The 24,702-nt window shown below is 53.4% G+C and overlaps 1 protein-coding gene across 3 annotated transcripts in view; it reads left to right on the forward strand.

Moving 5' to 3' along the window:
- Positions 1–24,702, forward strand: part of SMG6 (SMG6, nonsense mediated mRNA decay factor) — a 109,803-nt gene that overhangs the window by 23,142 nt on the left and 61,959 nt on the right. For all 3 annotated transcript variants that reach the window (XM_027690740.1, XM_027690742.1, XM_027690743.1), the window contains exons 9-10: positions 1,827–1,888; positions 5,713–5,858. In XM_027690740.1, coding sequence (XP_027546541.1) covers positions 1,827–1,888; positions 5,713–5,858 — 208 coding nt within the window. The remainder of the gene's footprint in view (positions 1–1,826; positions 1,889–5,712; positions 5,859–24,702) is intronic.

Genomic DNA, 24,702 nt, shown 5'->3' on the forward strand with positions numbered 1-24,702 from the left:
CATGGGTCCTCCAGGAGCGCAGCCGGGTTAATTACACCTCACCGAGCAATCCCACCTTGCAGAGCAGCTGGCATCAGTCATGGCATGAGCCCAGGGGCTCAGAAAATGGGAACAGGAGCTAGCACCAGAGCTGGGACTGCCTGTGACAACTGTCCCGTGCAGCCAGACCTGGCAGAGAGCTTTGGAGGCACCGCCCGGTGCCCGTCTTGCATCCTCTGGCATGTGCCCAGCTCTTGGCTGGGCATTGCCATGGCCCTGCCAGGTAATCTCATCCTCTCCCTGTGCCTCTGATTCCCCCTGTGAATGGAAGTGGAGGAGCTGAAGCTATAAAAGCCTTGTGCACATGGGAGCAGCGTGGTGGTGCTCTGGGCCGCTCCTGGTGAGCGTCTCCCCGCGCGGAGCTCGGAGCCTGGCTTTTCTCACCGCGCTGAGGCTGTGCAGGCGCACGGGAGAGAGGAAAACCTCCTGCTCTGGGGGAGGTAAAAGCAAGGCCAGTCCACTCCTGGTGTGACACGGCCACCTCCAGGGCCAGGCAGAGTGAGTGCTTACCCACCCACAGCCTTCCTCAGAGCCGTTTAGATAAGGACTGGGAAAGCCCTGAGCAGTTGTAAGTAATTATTCAAGTCAGGTTTTGGAGTTACTGGACCGAAGCAGGGCAGGAAACTGCCTTCATGCAGTGTGCTGCAGCCAGCTCCCCCGTGTCCTCTTAGCTCCATGTTCATAGAATCGTGGAATGGTTTGGGTAGGAAAGGACCTTAAAGACCATCTAGTTCCAACCACCCCCCTGCCATGGGCAGGCACACCTTCCGCTAGACCAGATTGTTCAGAGCCCTATGCAACCTGGTCTTGAACTCTTCCAGGAACGGGGCATCCACAGCTTCTCTGGGCAGTTCAATAGCTGTTCTCTGGCAGTTCAGTAGCAGCACTGCTGCTGCAGGCTCTCAGAGGCTTTGCTGGTACATCTGAACTCCACCTCTGCAATTGCCTAAAGCTGGAATTAAATGACAGGGTGCAGCATCACCCCAGTCTTCCCTTGCTTCTAAGAGCTGCTCCTGGCAGGGCACAAACAAGTGCTTTGAGAATTGCTGCTGAGTTCACCACGCTGACTTCTCTGCAGAAAAGCACTGGGGAGGACATCCCGCTCCCTCTCTGCCTTGTCCAGCTGCTGCTCTGCCTCTGACGCAGTCGGGAGCATGGAACAGGCTGCTGCTGGTGGTTGTGGGGTTGTTTTTTCCATCGATAGGAATGCTGGTGGGAAAGGCTGACTTTGGGGACTCCTTTTGCAGAACCCCTTAGGCTGTGCCATGCTCTGAGCTGGTGAGACATGGAGGAGGAGACCTTCGCCCAGGGTGTGGGTGTCAGATTGGGGGGTCTGGGGTGCAGATATCGGGGTTGGGGTTCCCAGGGTGCAGGTACTGGGATTGGGGTGCGCAGGGTGCAGGTATTGGGGTTAGGGTGCCCGAGGTGTAGGTGCTCGGGATGCAGGTATCTGGTTGCATGCCCAAGGTGCAGTATCGGGGTTGGGGTGCCCGGGGCACAGCAGCCCCTGCATGGGACCTCAGGACCCGGCAGAGGGTGCTGTGTCTCCACCGCCTCTCCCGGCTCCAGCTCCAGCTCCAGCTGTTTGGCACTTGCCTCTGCCTCTGTGCATGATGTTTGTAAGAGTTTGGGCATGTCCATTTGGTTCCCATCTCCAGTGCCACCCCCAGCATCCAGGCCAGGTTCTTCTGTCACTGGGGACATTCTTAATTCACAGGAAATAGGAGAGAGTTTAATTGTTTTCTCCTCTCTCTATTTTTTTTCCCTTTTTTTTTTTTCCCATGCAGCTGAACAAAAGGTTCATCCTCAGTTTTCTCCATGCCCATGGGAAGCTGTTTACCAGGATTGGGTAAGTGTGCAGGATGTTTATTTTATTTTCCTACATTACAAGTCTTTTTGGAATTTAATATTGTTAGCAACTAAGCTGTGTTTGGAGCTGAGGGCACAGGGTGTGAATTCTTGCAGGCCTAGCCTCCTGGTTTTTATTCTCCTTACCCGCCCTCTGATCCACACTGCTTATAGCTTGGGCTTTTCCTTCCCCCCACCTCAAAGCCTGTTCCTGCCCATGCACTGGGACCCTCTGGCAGAGACTGAGCTCAAATAGTTGATACACACACAGGAAGGACTAGATGCTGTTTTCTCTCTCTCCTATCATCTAACCATGCTCCCTCCCCTTTAATTTCTGGGTTTGCCCTCCCCTCTTCTACTCCCCCCCACCCTTAAAGAGCAGAGAGGGGGGCTCTTGGTGGCTGTTGCCTGCAAGGAGCACAAAGCCATCGAGGCAAGTCCATGTGGTGGCTGAAAGCTGCCGTCTGGAGCTTGTCAAGACAAGCCTTGCCCTTCATCTCCTTGCTGCCATTTCGGTGAAAGCCTCGTAGCTGAGAGCTGCCCTGGCTGTGGGAACTGGTTTGTACAAAGTGCCCTTGGCAATGGCTGTCAGAAACTGGTTTCAAGTAATTGAGCAGCTACCCTTGAAGCAAAGCAAGCCTGATCCCAGCCTGGGCTGTGATCCCAGCCTGGGGGACATCCTTATGACCCAGAGGGCAGAGCTCAGCCTCGCAGCCGATGGACTTCCCATGGAGCTGTCTCTGCTCTGGGTCCAGACTGGCCCTCACTGTCGGGATGGGGCTGTGTGGGAGCAGCTGTTGGGGAGAGACCTTGCCTGAATCCAGACAGTTCCTGGCAGTGGTGGTCTCTGCTTGAGCCTGCCAGTGCCTCGGAAGCAACTGATGTTTCATGAGCTCTGTTGGCTCCTTTGGTCTCTTGCAGAACTGTTGGCTACAAGTTATAGGGCTGAGAGACATTTTCCAGGCCGCGTAGGTAAAGGTAGTGTGGATTCAAAGTGCCATCTTGTCCCTACTGTTGGGTTTTTTTGACTCAGATGTACAGTTCTCTGTCCCCTTTCCCTCCTGGAGTGGGGAAGCACAGCAGTGCAGGGCAGTGCACGCAACCTGACACTTTGGTGCTTCCTCCACCCAGCACTCTCTGGGATGACCACTCAGGAGGGTCACATGCTTCACTTTGGGCCCTTCGTAAACAACGGGAAGCAGGAGCTGTGCTGGCTGATTTGCTGAAGAGTGTCAGGGTGAGGGGGAGAGCCATCGGCTCTCTGCCTGTGCTGTTGGTCTCTCCCTGAGTCACAAGGCACTGATTATCTGCTCCCGGGCAGGAGCCTGGCCTGCGGTGAGGAGGCAGAGCTGGATGTCCTCCTGCCTACAGGAAAAAAGGAGGAGAACTGCAAGGGCCCACGAAAGGTTTGGGAAGTGCAGCATGTCTGTGCTGGAGGGCCGAGCATCCGGGGGGCGGCTGGTCCCCAGTGCTGTGGGGCCGTGCTTGTGGCCAAGCTCTGGTTGAACAGATGCCAGCAGGGGATTAATGGGGATGTTGCAGAGATCAGTTGCACATTTGGCTCCTGAGACTTTTTTGTAATTAAGATGCAGCGTTTGAGGCAGTTGCTTCCCAGGACAGTCATTTAGAAAACCCAAGTATGTTTAATGGTAGAATATCCCCTGAAGTACTTAGAGGGGAACTAGAAAGTAATACCATGACACAGGAAGAGAAAATCGTCCAGCTCTGCTAAACAGCTTCCGCGCTTAAAATAGGTGAAAGGTGAGGAATAGGCGAGTTCTCTTTGGGCAGGATCCTTGGTGATTTATCTGTAAAAAATATGGAAAAGATGATGTTGCCCTAATTGGACTCTTGCTCCTAAAACCACAGGTAAGCAATTTATTAAAAGCTTCCGCTCGGCTCCTGACCTGCTGGTTCTGAGCTCAGTGGGGTTACTGCACGCCGTTCCAGATGTGCCGTGGTATCAAAGCACAGCTGGTGGGGCTGAGGAAGCCCTCGCTCCTTCTTGTTGTTATTCCATGGCAATAATCTTCATCTCCTCACTAACAACCCATCCTGCAAAGGGCTCCTCCATCCCCAGAGACCTGTCTGCCCTAGGAGGATGTTGCTGGATACACTGGAAGTGGTCTGAGATTTCTCAAAACTAGGAAGTCTTTAGAAGCAATCAGTTTGCTCTAATTCCCTGGCTGTGCCCCAAATCCAGGGAAGTTGCCTCTTGCAGGGAGAGCAGTGCTTTTGTATCAACGGAGCTACTCTGTTCTGCACAGCTACAAAGTACAAGGGGCCTGTTTGTTACAGCCCATGTTTTTGGGAAGGTAACAGTGGCTTTGAATTGCTCCAGCAAACAGTGCCGGGGGAGAGGGTACCCTGCTGCTAGGCAGACCCAAGTGTTGAAAGGCACCCCTGAAATATGGCTAAGAAGAAAGCCATTTCTGTCCTTAAAAATAGAGCTATCACTGTCTTGAAAGTCCGTTGGGGAAGCCCAGCAGAATTGCCCATGTGGGTTACCAGAAGTGGCTCGTTAATCCAGCCTGTAGCATGCTGATATCACAAGATCTGAATCTCTTGGGGGAAGACAGGGGAAATTGCTATGGAGGCCCCTGAGGTCGCCTGTCCCGGCTCCACAGAGGATGAGGCATCTGGGTTTTGGCTCCCTCGCTCCCATGTGGACACCCAACGTCACTGGTAACTGGAGCGGACACTTGCTGGGAGATGCTCAGTCTGCAGGGTCTGGCTGTGGCTTTTTCTAGCGTAGGAACAGAAGGACCTTCCCCCCCCTCAATAGTTTCCAAGATTTTGGGCAGTTTCTTGGTTATAAAGTTGTCTTCATTGGATACCAGGTGAGGACTCTCTGGGAGGGCTATTGTGGGCAACCACATCTCTCTCATTTTTGGGAATTGACTGTGCTCTCTGCAATCAGTTCAGTTTTTGACCCTACTTCAGCTGGGAGGTTGCTGAGGATCCAACAGCTCTGATAAAGTGACCTCAACTAATTTCCTTAGTGATGAAGAGTAGGATAAACGTGTCAGATTTCCGTGGGTGCCTGTGAATGGTGTTGAAAGCACACCCCATCCCCAGCCGTGGCACCGCAGCCGCGGGCTGCTGTGTCCTGATGCGCGACGGCAGCGCTGTGGGCTGCAGGGACCCGCTCCAGCTTTGACGTTGTCAGCAGCTACACGAGTCGGCGAGTCCCTGTCCTGTGGGGCTCGAAGTGATGAAGTTTAGGGGCTCGATCAGAGTGCTGGGAAGTGTGTAGCCTTGGGGGGGAAAGGGGCTCAGTGCCACGGGATCCGATCCTGCAGCGAGGAGCCCAGAGACCGGCACCACTCTGGAGGAAGCGCGCTCTGGCCAACATTCAATGCACTGGAATTGCCACATCCGCAATGTGGCACCAGTGTGTGCATTCTGCTGCAGCCTGGGTTTCTTGGGAGTCCCATGGGCTGCTCCCGGTCCAAGTGAGCTGCTGGCCCCTTGGCACCCCTCCCAGATTGGTAGAAGTCAGTAGAAAAAAATGGTTGGTCAGAAATGACTCATAAAGGCCGTGTTTTCCTGCCAAAGGAATGCTGCCTGTCGGTCACAGAGCAATCCCTCACTGCCATCTCTAAGGAAGGCTTCAGCTGCCTCCGTTGCAGCCTGCACCTTCATTCCCTACGGCTCCTGGACAGGAGACAGAGCTCCAGGGGTTCCCCCTTCCCCAGGAGATATGACCTTCCCCAGGAGATATGACCTTCCCCAGGAGATGTGACATGGGGCAAGCCGTGTTGACTTCCTGCCCTGCATCCCAGGGCACAGCCTGGACTCTACAGCCTCTCTCTCTGTCTGCAGGATGGAGACTTTCCCTGCGGTGGCCGAGGAGGTCCTGAGGGAGTTCCAGGTCCTGCTGCAGCACAGCCCCCCTCCCATCGGAAGCACCCGCATGCTCCAGCTTGTGGCAATCAACATGTTTGCAGTGTACAACTCCCAGCCCAAAGGTACCACGTGCTGCTTTAGGGGAACTGGGGTGGGGATCAGCCACTTTCCATGGCCGAGCTGCTCATGTGGAGAAGGGTGGGGGGACACACCAGCTGGGAACAGATGGGAAGGCGGAGTGGTGGTTGGATGCCTGCGGGTGTCAACACAAAGGGACCTTGGCTGTGCTTCCGTAGAGCTGGCTGAGGTGTCTGAGGAGTGAGGAGGCATCACATCTCCCTGGAGCCTGAGTCATCAGGACAGAAGGAAGACACTGCTTTACTCCCAGCATTTAACGTGGGCCCTGCTCAGTGTCTCTGCTGGCACCAGAAGGGCTGGGAGGGTCTCAAAGTCCTTGACTGTTGGGAGAGTGGCATTGCCTGTAACTGCTTGTGTCCGTGCAGGTGCCTGGGGGATGTGATGCCACTCTCTGAAAGGCCAGGCTGGAGCTTGTGCCCCATATTAAGGCAACTTGAGAACAAAGCAAGATCTAGCGTTACTCATCCTCCTCCTCTCACCTCCTCCATCCACCAGAAGCCTGTACGTGGACTCTACCATTGACAGGTTTAATCTGTTGGTCAGCAGAGTTACCACCAAACCCAAGCCTCTTCCACTGAGTTTAAAATGATGTTTTTCCCTGTGTCCCCAATGACACACAGCAGCAGGTACCCAGGTCTGCCTGAGCTGTTTGGGAGCAGGGATGGGGCTGTGTTCCCTGGGTGGGAGGAAGTGCCATTTCACATGCCGATGGCTTGGGATTTAAATCCCAAAGATGAAGGCCTCCAGCTGATGGATTTCAGCTAAAGCCACCGTGTAGGCGATCAGGCTGAGCCCCAAAGAGCTGCTGCTGGAAGATTTCTCCCTCGTGAACCAATTGGCCACTTGTCAGGCTGGTGGTTAGTGGCCAAGGTCAGCTGATGGAATGAACCAGCACCAACCGGAGGGCTGGGAAGCGGCTCCCGTGTGCCGTGCCTGCCTTGCAGGCACCCTCCTCTCCTGGGAGAAGCTTTGGGTGAGCTGTCAGTCCTGCTGGTGAGGCAGCCGTGCCCTCCCGCCTGCCAGATGCCAGCCAACGACTGTGTGTTTATCTTTGAGCTGCAAAGTGCTTTATGATTATAAGCAAATGCCTCTGCATGACGGTAATTATTATATTAGTAATATTAATAATACCCCTGGTAGGTGAATTAACAGTGGTGTCTGTGCCACAGACGGGAGTGGGTGGTGAGGAGAGGAAGAGATTTGTCTGGGCTGGATGGCAAATCCCTGTGGAAGTAATTCCAGCTCTCAGACCACTGGACCATGCTCTTCCATCTATACCCAAGTTGTGGATGTGTGTGAGTGAAAAAGGGAGCACTTTATTTCTCATGAAAGTGTTTTCTGAGTTTTCTACCTCCTGTGTGGGTAGCTGCCAGCTGCTCCCAGCTTTTGGATCTCTGGAGAAAGCAAACCTGTTCCTGCTGGGGACTGCAGGCTGTGTGTGGAGCAGGTGGCAGTGTTCATGGAATGCCTGCAGGTCGGATGGCACCATGGCTGCCATCTGAGGCCGAGTGCTCTTCAGGGGTTTCCCTGAGGACTCCTTGCTCTGTTGCCCCTGAAATATTGCTGGGAATATTGTTGGCAAAGCAAATCCTGTTGTCAGCACAAATGCCCTGGTGGTCTCTGAGTGCTCGTATACCAAGTGCTGGGACAGCACAGGTTGCGATACTGGGAAGAGCTGGGTGCAGATGGAAATAAAAAGCAAAACAGCAAAGGGTCGGGAGTTTAGAAGGCAAGCAGGAATGTTTGCTGGATGATTAGTGAATGCCCAGTTCAGAGCAGGGGTGCTGGCTCCTTCCCCAGCATGTGGGCTGCTGTGGGCAGAGGCCTGGCTGGAGCATGTGGCAGGAACGCTGTCGGGAAGGTGCGGGTTTCTATTTCCCAGCACATGAGTCACCTCCCTGCGCTGCAGCAGCATGGGCAGCAGCAGGAGCGAGGGGGCTGAGCCACCCCTCTGAGCCTGTGGGAGGCTGACGGGGCACAGGGAGCAGTCCCACCCTGCCTGCATCCCAAATTGCCAGGAAGTGTTACTGGGGAGCCGGCCGTAGTCAGAGCTTGGCTGCGTCCGCTCTGTAGCGCTGGATCTAACTTTGCTGTTGGACCAAACAGCCTCCAGAGATCTCCTCCTACTGAAATCCTCCTGCAAATCTGGGATCAGAGCGTGTCTGTGTCCTTCCCATCGCACAGGCCTGACCTTCAGCTGTGAGCTCGCGGTAGCAGGAAGAGATCCGTGGGTTCTCTCTGGGGCCGGGAGGGAGGTCCAAGAGCCTCTCTTCCCTGCTGTCGGGGGGGTGTCTCTTCAGGGATAGCTGCTCCCTCCCTCCCCTGTCATGTATTTTCAGGTCTCTGGAGCCCTAGTTACTCCTGAGAAACTTGTAAATGTGCTTGTTTCCCTGTGTCTGGTGTCTAATGAAACCCTGGTGCTGGGATCCAGTGGTGCTGGCAGTTGTGTCACAGCGTCATGGGCAAAACAGTTGCAATGTGGGGAATTTCTGCAAAATTTTAAGCTCCTGAATACAAACTTTTAAGCACAGATTCAGGTATTAAGGAAAAGGAAACCTGAACAATTAAATGCTTTAATAAGCACCTGTCTTCCCTCTTCCTCAAACTTACACAAAACATAATCCTGACCCATCTCAGCCTCAGTTTCTCCCATTTTTGGTGTGGATTGTGCCAGGTCTACCTCAATTCCTTTAGTGAGGCAACAGGCAGCATAGGAGGTTGGGACTTGTGTGTGATGGTTTGTATCTGCTGCTCTTTGCTTTTTACTCATTTTCTTTTACTGTGGTGTGGGTTGGCTGTGCTCCCTCAGAGGTGCCCCTGTCCTGGTGTGTGACCCCAGTATGGCAGTTGTGGCCGCCACTGCCACTCTTTTATAAATCAACCTGTGCAAGGTCACCATGTGCTCTTCTGACAGGATGACTTTTTTTGAGGTGCACTGAGGTGTTTGAACTGGTTTCAGAGCCAGCCAGCTGTGAGCAGCACGTGGCATTTCACATCCTCCTCCCACGCAGGTCACTGCTGTGGCTACCTGAACCCTGAAATGGTTGCCCAACCAGGGCTCAGGTGAGCACGGGCAGAGCCCTGTGGCCTGGGCTGGTGCAGGCAGCTCAGCTTATCCCCAGGGACAGCACCAGGCACGCCGGAGCTGGTCTCAGCTGCCTGTGCAGCCGGGCAGCACTGGGAAGACCCTGGGAGATGAATTGGATCTGTTGTTTTCTCTGAGGGAGGAAGCCAAAGAATTCCCACATGAAGTGCTTCCCCTGCTGTTCGGCATCAAACAGAGTGTTCCTGCATTGTCCAGCGGGGCAGGAACACGCCGTGCAGCCAGTGAGGGCCCCACTGACCCTTCTGTCTCCTGTCAGGAGTGTTCAAGGTGTGAAAAAGCTTCTTGTAGACCTCAAACCCATGGGGCAAGGAGTGCCCACGCGGGGGAGGGAGGCAGAGAGAGACAGCCACTCTGCATGGCTGAGACTTGCAGTTGCTGGAGCTTTCTACGACAGGACATAGGTAACCACCAGTGTCTTGGGCCATCCTGGGCTCTGGCTGGGGCGGGACCATTGTGGGGTGGCCCGTTTAACAGTTTGGTAGCCATCTGCACAACCAACTCACAGGGAAGCTTGGATCCCTTTATCCCAACCACAAGCACTCCAAGAATTTTAATTTTTTTTTAATTCTGTAATTTGGGGAAATAAAACTCTGGTTTCTGAAAAGACTAATTGAAGCCGTGCTTGCGGCAGGGGCATCTCGGTGAGTGGAGGGAGAGAAACCCCCTCCCAGCCCATCTGTGCCCAATTTACTCCGATCTGGCCTCTCTGAGGCTTTTTTCTTTCTCTCTCTCTTTAATAATTTGTTTTATAATTCCTGGAATCAAACCCATCTCAGACACACTGTTTTATTTTACTGTATTATTGGATTATACTTCCTATAAATCACTGGATGTTATTCATAGGCCACCACCAGAATAACTTCCCCTCTCCCCCCACCCCGACGGCCCCGCATTCCAAACAAGCGCGCACCAAAGTGGGGGTGCAGCAGCACGGGGCACCCTAGAGACACTTCCCGGAAATCCCAGCAAATTTGCCTGGCTGCGGGTGTGAAGCATCAGGCTGCAGCACCTGGATGCCTTCTGGCACTCTCAGGCCGGTCGCGTTGTGCCGTGTGGAGGTTGTTAGGAGGTCGGGCTTAGGTGGAAGTGGAGAGGGGAGGGGGCTGCCATATGTGCATCCTCAGCACATGTAGGGAATGAAGTTGCATCCCCCTGGGGCCGAGCAGAGTCAGGGCACAGAGAGAGGCACGGGGAGGGTCTGGCCAAGTGCGCGGCTTTAGCTGAGGATTGGGAAAGTGCCTTGTGTTTCAAGTGGAGGAAAGTGGTGGTTTGGGCAGGGTGACCAGTGTACAGGGCATCTGCTCTGCCGAGCCCAGTGGATGAGGAGGAAAACCCGCTGCTTGCGCTCTGGTAGTGGGACTGTGCTCGTGTGGGATGTGAGGGCTCCAGGGGGCAGCCAGTGTGGCAGGGGCAGGCTGGGCTTTGCTTCGCAGCCCTCTGGGTGTGTCTTCTTGAGTGGAACATGGTCGGGTTCTCTGTGCAAGGTAGCGTTGGCTGGGAAACCAAAAATGCTCATGCAGAAAGGGAGGTTTCACATCTCACTCCCTGCAGCAGATTCACAGCAGTGCCTGTCCCCTCTGCGCTGCCACACTGGTGTCCTCAGGGCAGTGTCCAGTAGGTCAATACTAGGCTGCCAGGTTGGAGGTACTTTGCCTGGCTCAGAGAGCTGCTGTCTCACAGCAAGTGTATGCTGACTGCAGCCTTTGCAAGGGTTTCCTAATACATGTGGCCCTGCTTGTTCCTTGAACATCTACACCAGCTTGAGGTGCTGATCTTGCCCAAGTCTTGATAGATATAACGAAGGATCTGCAGTGTCTAAGCAGGTACAGGACTTCCCCTTTTTCCATGTAGGCTCAGCACCCAGCCTGGCTGGAGAGGATCCTGATGACCCCCTGAAATCAGGCTGTGCTGTGGTAACCAGCAGCCTTCTCTGCTGCCATCCTGCTGCTGCTCACAGCCCTGTGCTGGACAGAGCAGGTTTCGCTTTGCTGACTACAGCTGCTCAGGCTTGAGAGCTACAGCATGAACCCTTAAAATATCCCCGGAGATGGTGCAGGGGCTGATGGTGTCTGCCCTCAGCAGAACCTCAGCTCTGACCATTGCCACAGTCTTGTTTCTGCCGCTTGGACTCCGCTTTGCTCAAAGAGTTCACTGCAGCATCAGAAAGGGCTCAGAGGAAGCATTGACTGATCACCTGCAGCAGCTTCATCTTGGTGTCTTTTCATGAAGCTGTAACCACATCTTGCATGTTGGAGCTCACAAAAGGTGTCGGGAGTCGAACTCAAGAGAGTCCAGTACATCTGCCTGAGTTTAAAAATAAAGCAGTGCTGTGGGTAGCTGCCTTGGTTTGGTGGAGCTTTAAAATTAGGCACAAAGGAAAGCTTAATAAACCTCAGGTTGTAGATAGCAGCAGCACCTTGATCTTTCTTGGTCAGAGCAGAACCGAGTCGTTTTCTCTTAATTCCCCTTTTTGCATGGTAAATATGTGCTTCAGCAAAGTCCAGCTGGCACCTTGGAGCAGGCAGTGCTGTGGGCCGTGGCAGCTTTGGGCACAACAGGGAGGTCAATGAAGATGTGACGTTGCAGGGCTGTGTCGTGGGGATGCTGAGCATCTGCAGCCCTGCACTCCGTTGAGAGCAGAACCTGAGGTCCCTCCAGCTGCCCGGGGGACTTGGTTTGCAGTGCAAACACAGCCCACTCGCTGCAGGGAGGCTGGAGTTGAGCAGTTTGGTAACTGGCTTTCTCTGGGTGCTGGGGCTTCAGTCATCATGCAAGTGTGGGCTGAGGTGTCTGTACTCAGGTCTCCAGCTGCACTTGGCAGTCACTGTGTGACTTTCCCTGTGAGACTGGGCGGTGCTGTCAGTGAGGTGGTGTTAAGCCATAACACTTCCCAAGGCCTTAAGTTTTGAGGAACTGGATGTTTAATTCATCCTTCCTCTCCCTTCACATTGCTGCTTATATTTGCTTTGTGTTTGAGTTGTAATCAGGAGAGGAAACCCAGAGCAGGGCTGGCTGGTGGTGGTGTCCATCCTTCTCTGTGCTGCCTGCATTGCATAGATTCTCTAGAGCTATCAGAGATAGCTGAGATGTCACTGCCTGGGCAAAGGGCTTTTTCACTTAACCTGTTGTCAAGTGATGTCTGCTACCAGCTGTGTCCAGACACAGCCCAGACCTTGGATGTGTGAGCAGCAGGAAGGGTTGGGGTGGTGTGGGGAGCGATACCTGCATTGCTTATCTCAGGAGCCACACAACTTCCTGTGCTGAGCCTCCTGAGGGACATGTACATGTCCGGAGGTGGCAGCTGACCCTCCAGGGTTTCTCCTTTGAGGCATTGGGAATGTTGGAGGTTGGCACAGTTGCTGGGAACTGTCGGCGCCTTTCCCTTCAGGGAAGGAAGCTGTCTCGGACTTGAGACACATCAGCAAAGTTCAGGTAAAATAATTCTGGCCCAGACGTGTCTTCAGAGTCTCCCTCTTGGGCTCTTGAGGCTGGTGGCAGCAATGTTTAGACCAAAGTCTTCCTTTGCTTATTCCCCTCTGTTTCCTGTTTAAAAGGCAGATTGTCACATATTTGGGGATTTATTTACCGTAATTGGAGTTATTTTCCTGGCTGCTGGCTTCTGCCCTCTGATGCAAGACTCCTTAGTGAAACGTGTGTCCAGAAAGCCATGTGACTTTTTTTCCCCTTGCCACAAGTGCCAGCAGGAGATGTAATAATCAGCGCGCTGCAGGGAATTTCCACTGGCAGTTCAGGTTTCTGAAATCTAGACGTTGGCTTGGGAGGCAAAAGATTGAGCAGGGCTTTGTGGCAGGGAAGGGAAAGGTTTCCAGCAAAACCGAGTGTTGCTAGTGTGTCATACTCTCCAGTCCTGCCCTCCAGCCCAAGTGCAGCGAAGTCCCCATGGAGTAGTGTTGGATGAGCTGGCTGGGGGCTTCTGCCCTGTCTGCCTGTCACACAAGCACATCTTTACATCTGCCTGTGAAGCTGTTCCACCAGATGCAGAGTGATACTGAGATCTCATTTCAGGGCAACAAATAGAGGGGAAATGATTTGTAATCACAAAGCTTGAGTCTGCTTTAGAGCCAAGCTTCGGCAGCCCGAGCAGCAAGTCAGGACAGAGCCGGTGACAGGCAAGGTCAGGCTGGAGGGGCTTTGCTGTGGTGGCACCAAGGCATGGCCAGCTCTGTGAATGCTAAATCCAACCCACTATTTCAATGAAGAAGCAGTGTTGCTGTGTACAATGAAAGGCAGGAAATGGAGCACTGGCACCCTCTGTCCATCTGTCCTGCTGTAAAATGAGAAAGGAGGTGCCTGAGGCAGCTGTCCCAGGGTTCCACATCACCCCTGCGTTGGTGGTGGAGAAAGAGGGGTGCTAGGGAGTCAGAGTGGGGTACACCAGGTGCAGCAGCTTTGGTGAAGCTTTAGATGTTTGCAGCATGACAGGAAATCCTCTCGCTTTTGAAGAGATGTTTCTGATTCTTTAATGTGCCTTGCACCTTTGATTTCATCGTGCTTCTGAGCAGCACCGAGTCAATTACTGTATTTCTGTTTAATTCTCTGAGAGAACGCTGTATAATTAGGCTAATTATGGTGCTTTGTGAAGTTGTAAAACTCCTGATTGAGCTTGCGGGGCTGTTTTATAACCTGCCAGGTGTAGGCAGGGAGGGCTGCCCGCCCCATGCCCTGTGCAGGTTTGAATGCAACCTGCCAACTCGGTGAGGGAGCTTTCTCCTGGGGGCTGCCCAGCGGGATCATCCCCTGCCAGCTCCATCCTGCCTCCATCTTCTCTCAGGCTGTAGCCCCTCGGTGAATCATGTGCCTGGTGCTGGGGGGGCTTCAGCTGAGAGCAAGTACCCTTGGCATCTTGTTGGGATCTCTTGCCTTAATGCTGAGATCAGGAATGGCAGCGTAGCCAAGACTGTGTTTCTACTTTCGAGTGCATCTGCAGTGAGGAGGTGACCCCTCCACACATTTATGTGTGGAGATCTTTTATTTTCCCTGATTGGGGTTTCTGCCCCAGGCTGTGTGTGCTGTGCAGCAGGTTCTTGGCAGCACAGCACTGGCTCTGCCCGTGCTCAGTGACGGTCAGGAGGAAGGTGAGGACGTGGTTGGTGTGACCTTCAGGAGTCACCCTGGCTATGTGATGCTCAGTCCAGCTTCATAGGCCAGGACAGTTTAAGCCTGGCTGAGTGGACAGCCCTGAAGGTACACAGTCCTTCTCTAATGGAAGGGTCATTTTTAATGCTGGTTGATGTGGCTTGTGATAGCTGTGGTTTAACATGGCTGTAGGGGTGGCTCATAGGTCACAGTCAGAGGGCACGAGTGATTTGTCTGTCCCTGAGGCTCTCAGGTCCCCCAGCCTGCGGAATGGGATGAGAGGCAGACAGGAGCATATCGTGGGATGGGAGATGCCCTGTGGGGATGGCTTTGGCTGTGGAGTTTCTCCATTCCCCCTTCTCCCCTCCCTCCCTGGAGCATGTGTGTGCCCCCTGACCCTGCCTGGGTGAACTCCCGGTGCTTCTCCATCGGCCCCAGGAGCGGAGCAGGGGCGTCTTGCGTAAGCAGAGCCTGCTCTCCGGGTAATGGCACAGGGATGGAGAAGGAGGCGGCGGCTGCCAAAGGAGGGTTTGGGAACAGCATAAACCCTTCAACGCGGGGCCCGAGGAGCCAAGGGCTGACAACCCTCATGCCTGGTGCTGGGATCAGGGCTCGTCCCGCCCAGGGGGCCCCAACCGTGCGCGGGGCCATGGCAGGGAGCGGCGAAACGCGGCCACATGGGCTCGTGTGGCTTTAAAAAGCAGGCGCAGCGGAAGTGATGCTCCAGGGCCCATCTGCACGGGGAGCGGGAGACGCGCCCCAGCTGGTGCGAGGCCCTGGCAGCCCCGGGAGCTGCCGTCTGTTGGGGTTTACTGCTGTCTACATTGAAACACGGCTTGGGAAGGATGGGAGGGGGGTCGGTGGCATGGTGCCAGTCCCGGTTCGCCTGGCCTTCTCGTTCCTCTCTCCTCCTCCTCCTCCTCCTCCTCCTCCCCGCTCCCTCCAATGCTTTAAAGTCACATTTCCAGGCCAGACATAGAATTAATCTCTGGGCACTTCACATTGCTGGCAGCGCAAAGCAGGATGTGGGATCTTTTTTTCTCTCTCTCTGCGTCTTGGCTGACTTTTTTACCTCTCGAAGAATTTGGAAGGGCCGTGAGATTCCCCCCACCCCCCCTCGCCTCAGTGCCGTGCAGTTTTTCAGCACGCTGATCACCCTGCTGTGGCTTCACCCTAATAGATTTCATATGCTGACACAGTTGACATCAGTACCAAACTATTTTACATGTGATCTGGTGTATTTCCTGAGGAAATCTGCAAGATATTTATTAAGAACTAATAAAATAAACCTCTCCATGAGCTTTTAGGTAGTTTTCAATTTTTCATGTCTCTCTCGTTTCCTCTTATCAATGAGTTTCTATTTTCTCCCTCCTCTCTGACCATTGCAAAAGGAAACAAAAATAAATGTTTTAAACCGTTCCTGAATGGACACTGGGAATATTTCTGTAGTGATGTATTAGCAAAGTCGTATTTTTAGGGCTGTATTGTCAAGACTAAAAATACCCCGCTGCAGTGCATCCTTTTTATAGGGCTTTGTGTGTGTGTGTGTGTTTGTGTGTGTGTGTGCTGAACGTTGTACAAGTTTGCACCAATGTGTAAAGGTCTTTGTACTACTGCGGCGTTGTCTCCCCATCGCAGCTGGACTCCATTAGGCCTTGGAAATTAGTGTAATCCTGCTTAAGAAAGGAAAAAAAAAATATTAATCAATCTTGCAGAGCCGCGTTTCCCCAGCTGAGCTGGGATACCTGCATGGCAGCCCCGCTCTGAAAGGCTCCAGCAGCCCCGGCTCACATGGGCTGGTGGGTTCCTGCCACGGAGGGTGTTCCCTGATGGAGAGCAGCAGCTCCACTCTCCCTGCTCCGTGCGGAGCAGCGGGGTTAAGGGTGAGCTGGGCTGTGGGCTGCAGTCACCCAGTGGGTTCCTGCTCATTTTTCATGCTCGGGGAGCCCTTCGGGGCCGCGCTGTGCTGGCAGGCGGGAGCATGTGTGTGCACAGTTGGGAGCGGGCTGGATACTTCGCGTTTTCAGAGGAATTTTCTACTTTTCTGCTATTTCCGTCTCCTTCCCTTAGCTGTGTTTGGAACGCAGAGAACCAAAGGTGGGAGCTGGGCTGAGAAGCCGCCTCCCCTCTGCCGGGGGGGGGGACACCCCCTCTCCGAGGCTGCTCCCCCGAAGCCGCGATGGGAGGCGACTCTGCCTCTCTCTTGTCACGTGTGATTGATGCAGAGCCGTTTCCAGATATAATTTTCTCGCCGGCTCGCGTCCGCAGACCATCCCCCGGCGCAGCGCCGCGGCCGTCACTCCTTGTCCCCAGGAACAGCCTTGCGTCACAGGTAGTGGGTGCTGCGACTGACGGGGGACCTGACGGCCGGCCGTGCGCATGGCACACGCAGCGCTCATGGACCGCCGTGTCTCACGCTCCAGCCAGGCGAGCGCTCCCCCTCCGCCCGCCCCTCCGGCTCCGTCTCCTCTGAGTCACTCGGCGTTTACTCGCGGGTGCCTTCGCTTGAAGCTTTTTTACTGTTCTTGCTGCCGTCTGGAGAGCCGCAGCCTCCCGGCTTCCTGTAGAGCGGTTCAGCGAAAGCAGTAATTAGGGCCCGTAAAAATTTATTTTATTAGCGAGAAGTGTTGGTGGGTAATTGGCCATAATTTGAACCCAGCCAGATTGGAGATTAATAAAAAAATATTTTATATATACATATATATATATATTAGAAAAAAAAATCACAGAGATCTTTTTACCAGAAACACCAGGGGTATTAGTTGCAAGCCCTTCCTGAGGCGGGTGGGATGGGGTGGTGGCTGCGGAGAGGGCGGCCAGCAGCGAGCGCCTGTGCTGTACCCGTCCTTGAGGGTGTTTGACACTGGCATGGGAAGAAAGGAAACCTTGTTTTCCAAGAACTCTGCTCTTTCTCAGCTTGATAAGCATTTAAAATAAAAGCTGCACAATTGGAATTGGCAGAGCATCCTCATTCTTTTGTCTGTCTGTTTATTTTTTTCCCCTCATCCCTCGACATGTGTGCTACAGCCCAGGGTTACTACACCCCGTGGAACCACAGGCCTGGAGCTCTGCAGGCGCGCGCGCCGAGCTTTGCCCACCCCCAGCCTGGCTCTTTGAAGCCTGGCAGAGCAACAGAGATCCAGCCCCGACCCTGGCAGCCTCCTGATGGCCAGGGCACTGAAGCCTGTGACAAAATGTATGTTTTGAACCCCTTTTGGTTCCCCCTTTGCTCGCAGGGCAGCAAACCCAGGGCTGTGCCTGGAGCTGGAGCGGTGGTTTTGGAAGCGGGCTGTGACCGCGCTATATGGACCCAATTGCTTTGGTATTTATAGACTTGGTTAGAGTAGCTTGAGCGTGGCCAACACGGAGCGGGAGCAGTCTGAGGGCCGATGCTCATCGCGACGGAGGGTGTCAGTGATTGGAGAACTCCCCGCTCCACTCCGGGAGGACAGAAGAGCCAAGCCCCTGCACACATGTCACGCGCGGTTACTGCTGGTTGAATCACACCAGGGAGTTACTTCAGGTTACTAGTCTTGATTGTTACTTTGGTGTAAGTTACTTGGGGCGTTACTTCAGGTTAGTAGTGCTTGTTTTTTGCTTGGCAGCCCAGGCTGGAACCTGATTGTAACCGTTTCCCAAAGAATATTTTTGGTTTGAAAACTGAAGGTCAGCAGTTCGCAAGGGCTGCACTTGCAGCCAACTCTGTGGTTCGCCTTGTGCCACCGGGCCAGCAGCACTTGAAATCCTGATCAATTGATCTGCAACAATATGAAACCACGAAAGGCGACTGCCAGTTAAAACTCCCCGTCTCGCCCCATTTTCCCCACCCAAAGTGTCTTTCTGCCCATATCCCCTTTCTTGCCGCCTGTCTCCCTCCCTCCCTTTCGGCTGTGTATTGGACTTTTTGTCTATCTTTTTCCATCTCTCTGTCTCTTTTCATAACAGTTTTTAATAATGTTTTAGTTAGTTCCAGCCTTTTCCCTCAATGGATCCCATTGGAAAATGCATTTGAAAGGAAACAGTTATACACTTCCCTTCCTTTGAAACTCTGTTGGCACCTTTTCCAGTGCAGTAAACCATACAACATGGATTTTCAAAGTTTCCAAACACAGACATGCTGGCGTTAAATTTATGAAAAAATATTTTATTCGGCTGTATAGTAACTATGAGTCTCTGAGCTGCTGGTCACAGTGAAATCGAAGCTCGCTTTGGAACTGCAACAGGTTTTCAAATCTCTGCAGGAAACACAGTGGTGCTGGCTGTATGGGAGCCCACAGCTCCCTCACGTCCTCCTGGCACGAGACACAGCAGCAAACAAAAGGGGTGCTGGGGCACCCCAGGGTGAGCCCACCACCCTCCAGCACAACCTTTCCCTCCAAATGGCCGTGCTGGGAATGCTGCAGCAACAGTAGCTGCAGGGAACGTCGTGGTCATGCCAGTCCTATCTCAAATCACAGGGGGAAAGAGGAATTTGGCATAAACCCGTGATGTCTTATGCTTGTTAATGAATGTAGAAGGTTAAGGCTCTCTAGTTCCTGAGTACTGTGGCGGGGGCTCAATAGCCGGTGTGAGCGCGCGCGTGCCGCAGTCTGCACGGGGGTTTGGGACCTGAGGCTCCGGCTCCATGTAAGTTGTTGGAGCACTGAGATCATGTTTTCTAATAGGGGGGCTCGGATGTTAAACTTCCTGGAATGGTTTCTCTGCGTGCTGTGGGTTTGTGCCTGTGGTCGCAGCCCTTCCCGCAGGGAATTGCTCACTTGACACCTGAGAACCTCCCTTTGCATGGCACCGCTCGGAGCAGAATTTTTTCCAAATTTCCACAGAAGACCACAGCCCCCATTCACCACGAGAGGTCTGGAGGGTGAATCTGGCTGTATCCTTGTGAGGAGCATTGCGAGGGGTTGTTTCCAAACAGAGTGAGCCTCAAAGCCTGTGCTCAGCAGCACTTGAGGGGTGGTGTAACACAGATAACGCCTCCTGTGATAGACAAGACGATGACATGGCAAAGAGATCCCAGGCTCAATTTTCTTGTTACAGTCCTTTTGCTTGTAAAATTCCTTTCCTCTCGCATGAGAGTTTTCCAGAGAAGTCGCTGATTAAGTGTTATCATCATGCTCAGTGCCACATGGAGCGTAGGAAGAGCTAGAAGATTGAGGTCCAAATAATTGGATAGTGTAAACTCACTGGTTTGTGCTTAAAACATCTTGGGTTTGGATGTCTTTTTTCTTGGTACCTGTAACAGGTACCGATGGGGAACTGAGCTTGAGGAAAATACCAGGTTTTCTAGCTCGAAAAGAAGAAATGCAGCTTGAGATGCAGGAGGTGGAGTTCTCCTACAAATATAATCCTTCAGGAACTGCCTTTGATCCTGCTCAAAGCAGAGTTGCCCAGTGTCTGCAAAATCCATCCCCTCTGTATCACTATGGCAAGTCAACAAGTGAGTAACACACAAATACTGACTGTGCATTGGAAGGGAGGACTTAAGGGGGCTTCTGGATCCCCCTGGAAGTTCAGGACCAAAGCAAAGATGGCATCAAGTTCTCTATCTTAATCCTCAAACCATGACTCTGTCCTGCAGCCCTCAGCCTTACTGAACACATACACATTTCAGCACATCAGAACACCCTGCAGGAGGGTCTCTGCTGCCTGTTAATTTTCTGTGTTCACTGAAAATGGTACCTTGAGGGGAGAAAAAGTGATGTGTTGTTACGACAACTTTATGATGAGTAAGTGTGATGGAGTTGACTTGAAGCTGCATAGATGCCTCCAAGTCTGGTGTTCTGAGTGTTTTTTTGGATGTATAATTTCCATATATTTCAGAAAAGTGAGCTCCCCCATGGAAGCAGACTGACTGCATCTGGGATCCTCGACTGGCACGTAAATCTAGTTGCACCACACAAGCCTCTGCCATGGCAGGAATGCTGGATGTGTGGAGCTGTTACCCTCTGGGGAGAGCAGCCACTGATGGTGCCAGGAGAGCAGTGAGGAGGGTGGAGAAGGGCTGCTATGCTGTCACCTCCCTTGTGCTACTTCAGCCCACTTTCGCACCTCCTTTTCCCTCTCCGGCATCTCACCTGGCTTGGTTCTTTCTTCTCTTGTCTATCCAAGCAGATAAAACAGCTGCTGCTTCAGTTGGAGTGGCACGTGAGAGGTGTCTGATAATGAGCACCCAAATTTCCATAGGCCCCCACCTTGGCAAAACAGGATGGAGGTGGCAGAAGGCACACCCTGACCCTGCCGCCATCCCCTGCCAAACTTCTGGTTCCTGCTCCGAAGTGTGAAGGTGCTAGGGATTTTGCTGAAATGGTCAAAGAATTTTTAACTTCAGAAGAACAATATATTTTCCCTAACCTCATTCTGGCAAATGGCTGAACCTTTGTAGTTGAAATTTTCCCAATAAATTCAGCTTGAAGAAAGCTTTTGGCATGAAGGATTGCAGCCTAAATGGTTAAAGTTTGGCAAAGTTCTTAGGAATTGAAACCAGGGTCTTACAATGGAAAGTGTTAGGTAAGCATCACTGTAGGCAGAGTGGCTGGGCTGTGCCCCTTTTGGCAGGGTGTCCTGGTGCTGGGGGACTCGGGGTGCCACTAACATTGGTCAGGGAGGCTGGAGGGACCAAGCAGGTGCTGGAGCAGGAGGTGAGGCAGCAGTTCAGGCCTGCAGGCATTCAGTGAAGACCCTGGGATTTACTGGGAGAGGGGCATGGATTTCACTTTTATGTTTTGGCATTTGCTTTGCAAACTGACATGCTGGTCCCTCAGGAAGCCGTAAAAAGAAGAGCAGCAAAGGAGTGAATGTGTTGAAATGGAAGCTCCACACTTTGCTGTTCCTGCCCCATCAAAGGCTCCTTTCTCTGAATGCTCTTGTCTGCAGGCACTTGCTCTCATTAATTTTAAGTCCAGGCTTGAAGTGCTCACTAAGATTCACCCCCAAGGAGGCAAGTTCCAGGCTGTCTGCTCACATTTGCTGCCAAGGACATGCCCACCTCCAGCACGGGCTGGGGGGTGCAAATGCTGCCTGTTATTTGCTGCGATTGTCCTGGTAAAACTTCACTCGGGGCTGGAGGAAATCTCTTGGGAAGCCCTGTTCACACTTCCTCCCCGCTGAAAATAACATCTGACAAAATCGTGGCTGGGCACATGGAGCTCCTGGGTGGGATGCTGGTAGCACTTACCATGCTGCTGTGTACATATAGCCAGGCTCCCTGGCAGCTGAAGAGCTCCTCACCAGCCCTTTTGAGGTGAGGTTCAGGGCTCTGGCTGCGCAGCTGGAGTCTTCAAGAAGGGCTCACAGATCTGTGCAGACAGAAGATAGGCTGTCAGAGGGTCTCTTTTTATCATTCTACATCACTGCAGTGCCCCTAAAACCTTTTTTCATTTCTATCATCCATGATTTTTCTTCTTTCATGCAGTGTTCTCTGTTTATCCAGATGCTCTGCTCGCCTTTGGGCCCTGTCGCCCTTGCAGTCACTTCAATCCCATCCTGCTTATGTGCATCTTATGGTAAATATTCCCTCTGCAGGAAGAGAGCTGTGCCAGGCTGGTCTGGAGCTATAGATATGCTGATGAGCCAACGTACCAGCTTGAAGGGACACGCTCACTTATGAGCCAACCAGGAGTTACGTACATTTGGATTTACCAGCCTTTTAGCTGCCAGACGGGTCAAATTCATGTTGCTATTCAGTTGTTAACAGCATAACCTGTGGCTCTGGGGATCATGTGGAGCCTCAAGGCAGTGAGGACTTTGCTGTGCCTGTGTCATAAGTGCCAGTGTCAGCTCACGTGCTCAGAGCAGCTCTGGTGAAGGCAGTGCTGAGAAATGACAGCTTCTCTGGCAGCTCTCCAGATTTGCCAGTGTGGGTGAGACTAGAGGTGCCTTTGCCCCAGCTGTGATGGTTGAGGACTGGTGTGTCTCAGTGCGAGTGTGACTAGTGAAAACTGGGATGTACGTGCCTCCCCGGGCAGGAGGAGTGTTTGTGACATTGCATGGGCTGTTTCACATCCAAAACTGACTCCCACAGCCTCGCTGGGGTCAGGGGTGCAGAGCAGGATCCTGGCCTTGCCAGCTGGGTCAAGCACCCCAAGTGTGGAGGGAGAGCTCCGAAGTGCTGCTTAGTGCAAGTGGAAATGGCTTCAATCTGTGTTTTGACTGATGGGTCTTTTCAGGAAATTTCTGAGAATAACATTTCTAAAAATGGCTGCTTCTTTCCACTGATATTTCCTGGAAAAGGCTGCAGTTAATTTTAAACCACTATCCTTTTCCCTTTTCAAGTGGAAATGGCTTTGTGATTGTCCTCAAGGCTAATGTCATTCTTTCTGCCCTCACCTGGGTTGCATGCCATTGCCTCCTCTTGCAGGTCCTGTTGGTCTCCCTGAGCTGCAGAAATTGGGGTGTTGGGGGCACTCTCTGCACGTATCTACTTTTCCCATGGAAAATAATAACCATCTCTCCCCAAGTCACTTCACAATGATGTTCTTTGTCGTTGATTCCTGGCCAGTCCTGAGTACACAAGAAAGCTGTCCCTAAAGTCATTCCCTAAAGCTTTGTTCATCAGGGTCAGGAAGGATATACTGAGCTGGTTATCGCACCCCAGGTGCAAGGATCCAGCCCTGCCTGGGCTTAGGGACAATCAGAGCCAAGATGAGCCAGAGTGAGCTGGCAGCACAGAGCTGTCCTGGGCAGGCAGCCCCTTCGTGTCGGGCAGAGCACAGCTTCCCCTGTGGCTCCTGGGCAGGCTGGCTGCTTCGGGTGGGAATATGTCATTAATTTTTATACCTTCCCCTGTAAACCATCGACCCTTTTTATGATGTCATGAGGGATTCCTTAATTTTGCAGCTGCTTCCTGGTTACGTCAGAGAAGAGCCTCCCGTCCTAGAGCCCAGCGCTGCAGTCCAGGACGGCTGGAAACAAATGAAGTGTTGAATATCTAATGGCTTCCACAGGGAGAGCTGCTCCATCCTCCCCAGGCCCCCAGCATTCCTCACCTCCTAGGCCTCCCTCCTTCCCTCCCTCGGACAAGTCAGGGTTTCAGCGTGGAGCAGAGGGAGCCGAGGGCTCCTGGGCGGCCCCAGCTGCTCTGGGAACACGTGCAGCAAGTTCCCCAGTGCTGCTGCGTGTCTGGGCCCTGTGACTGAGACCCTCTCAGGACCTTCCTGCCTCTCCATGATACGGAGAGGTGGATTGGGGGCATCCAGGTTATTACTGCAGTCTGAAGGTAACTTTGGGAGGGGTTCAGCCCTGTGTGCTGCAGGTGGTGATGTTCGGCTCAGCCACAGTGCTGGGAGGGCTGAGGCTGCCATCGTGTCTGCTATCTGCAAATTCAGTCGGGGAGCATCCTGCCAGGAGAGCTGCCCATCTGTTCCCAGGCTCTTTGCAGGGTATTAGCCAGGGCTGAGTGAGTGCCTCCATGTTCCCAGGCTCTTTCAGGGCGCAGATGAGTGTGTGTGTGTGTGTGACTCGCCAGTTCCCAGCGAAGAGCTGGGAGTGCCAGTGACTCACAGGTCCCCTGTGAGGGGGTGTCGGGGAAATGCCCACAGCTGTGAGTATCCCCCTCCCTTTGCTGCTCTATATTCCCGTCGGTTGTGTGCGGTCTCCACCAGCGGGACCAGCTGCCTGGGCCGGCAGCACAGCTCTCCTTCCCTGCTTCCTGCAGACAGCCCCATCCCGGTGGGCTGCCCTGTAGCCCTGCCAACGCTGCGTCTGGCCGAGTGTGACTCACGGGGAAAACACTGTGTCTGAGTGCTAAGAGAGCAAGCGAATTGCCTTCAGGTGGTGTCAGCTCGGAGGTGACCAGCCTCTGCCTTCTTCCCCACAGGGTAGCAGCCGGCTGGTGAATCAGTTGTCTGTGCCTCCGAGCTGCTGACACATCAGCCGGGTGCCTCAGGCTCTGCTCGCCCCCAGCCCTGCACTCACCAAGCTCCTGCAGCTCCCGCATCCCCTGGCCAGCCCGTTATGTCATCCTTGGGATTGTGTCCATAGACCCGTTTGTTCCTTTGACTGCCTTCCCATACGGTCACTGGGGAAGGTGGGGTCAGCTGTTGCTCCCTGGGAGCAAAGCACATCCCTGCTGGGATCACCTGCTGCCAGCACTGCTCTGGGCTGCCACAGCTCAGGTGAGGACGGAGAGGCCAGCATGGAAACTGTCTTGCTGGAGCCCTCTCGACCCTTGGATGGAGCAGTCCGGTTGTTTGAATCAAAGGAGCCTGGTCTCCTTTGAGACTCTAAGGCTTCTTGGCTGGTGTTTTAACTGTGGAAGGTTCAGCATTCCTTGTGTTATGTTTAGTGGATGGAGGATGGATGGAGGAGCGTGTCCTCTGCTTACTTGCAAGCCTGGGGGTTGCTGTGGCTCCCTTCCACTGCAGCCAAGGGCACTCTCGGAGCGGAGCAGCTGGGAGCCCTCACTCCCAGCCCCCTGACCCATCCCTGCAAGCACCCCCCTGCCCGAGGCTACGTGTCCTGAGCTCGCTCTGCCCCAATTGTCCCTCTCAGGATTTCCTTCGGCACATGGCACTCAAGTGGCCGAAAGAAGCTTCCTCCAGCAAATCCCTCTCCTTGGAGGCGGCTGTCCCTTGCATCGCCTGCCCTTTTCCCATTCCCATTTCCTGTAGCTGGTTGGTTACCCTAAT

Source organism: Neopelma chrysocephalum, unplaced genomic scaffold (assembly GCF_003984885.1).
Source record: "Neopelma chrysocephalum unplaced genomic scaffold, ASM398488v2 Primary Assembly neopelma1_82, whole genome shotgun sequence".
In the NCBI taxonomy this organism is placed as follows: Eukaryota; Metazoa; Chordata; class Aves; order Passeriformes; family Pipridae; genus Neopelma; species Neopelma chrysocephalum.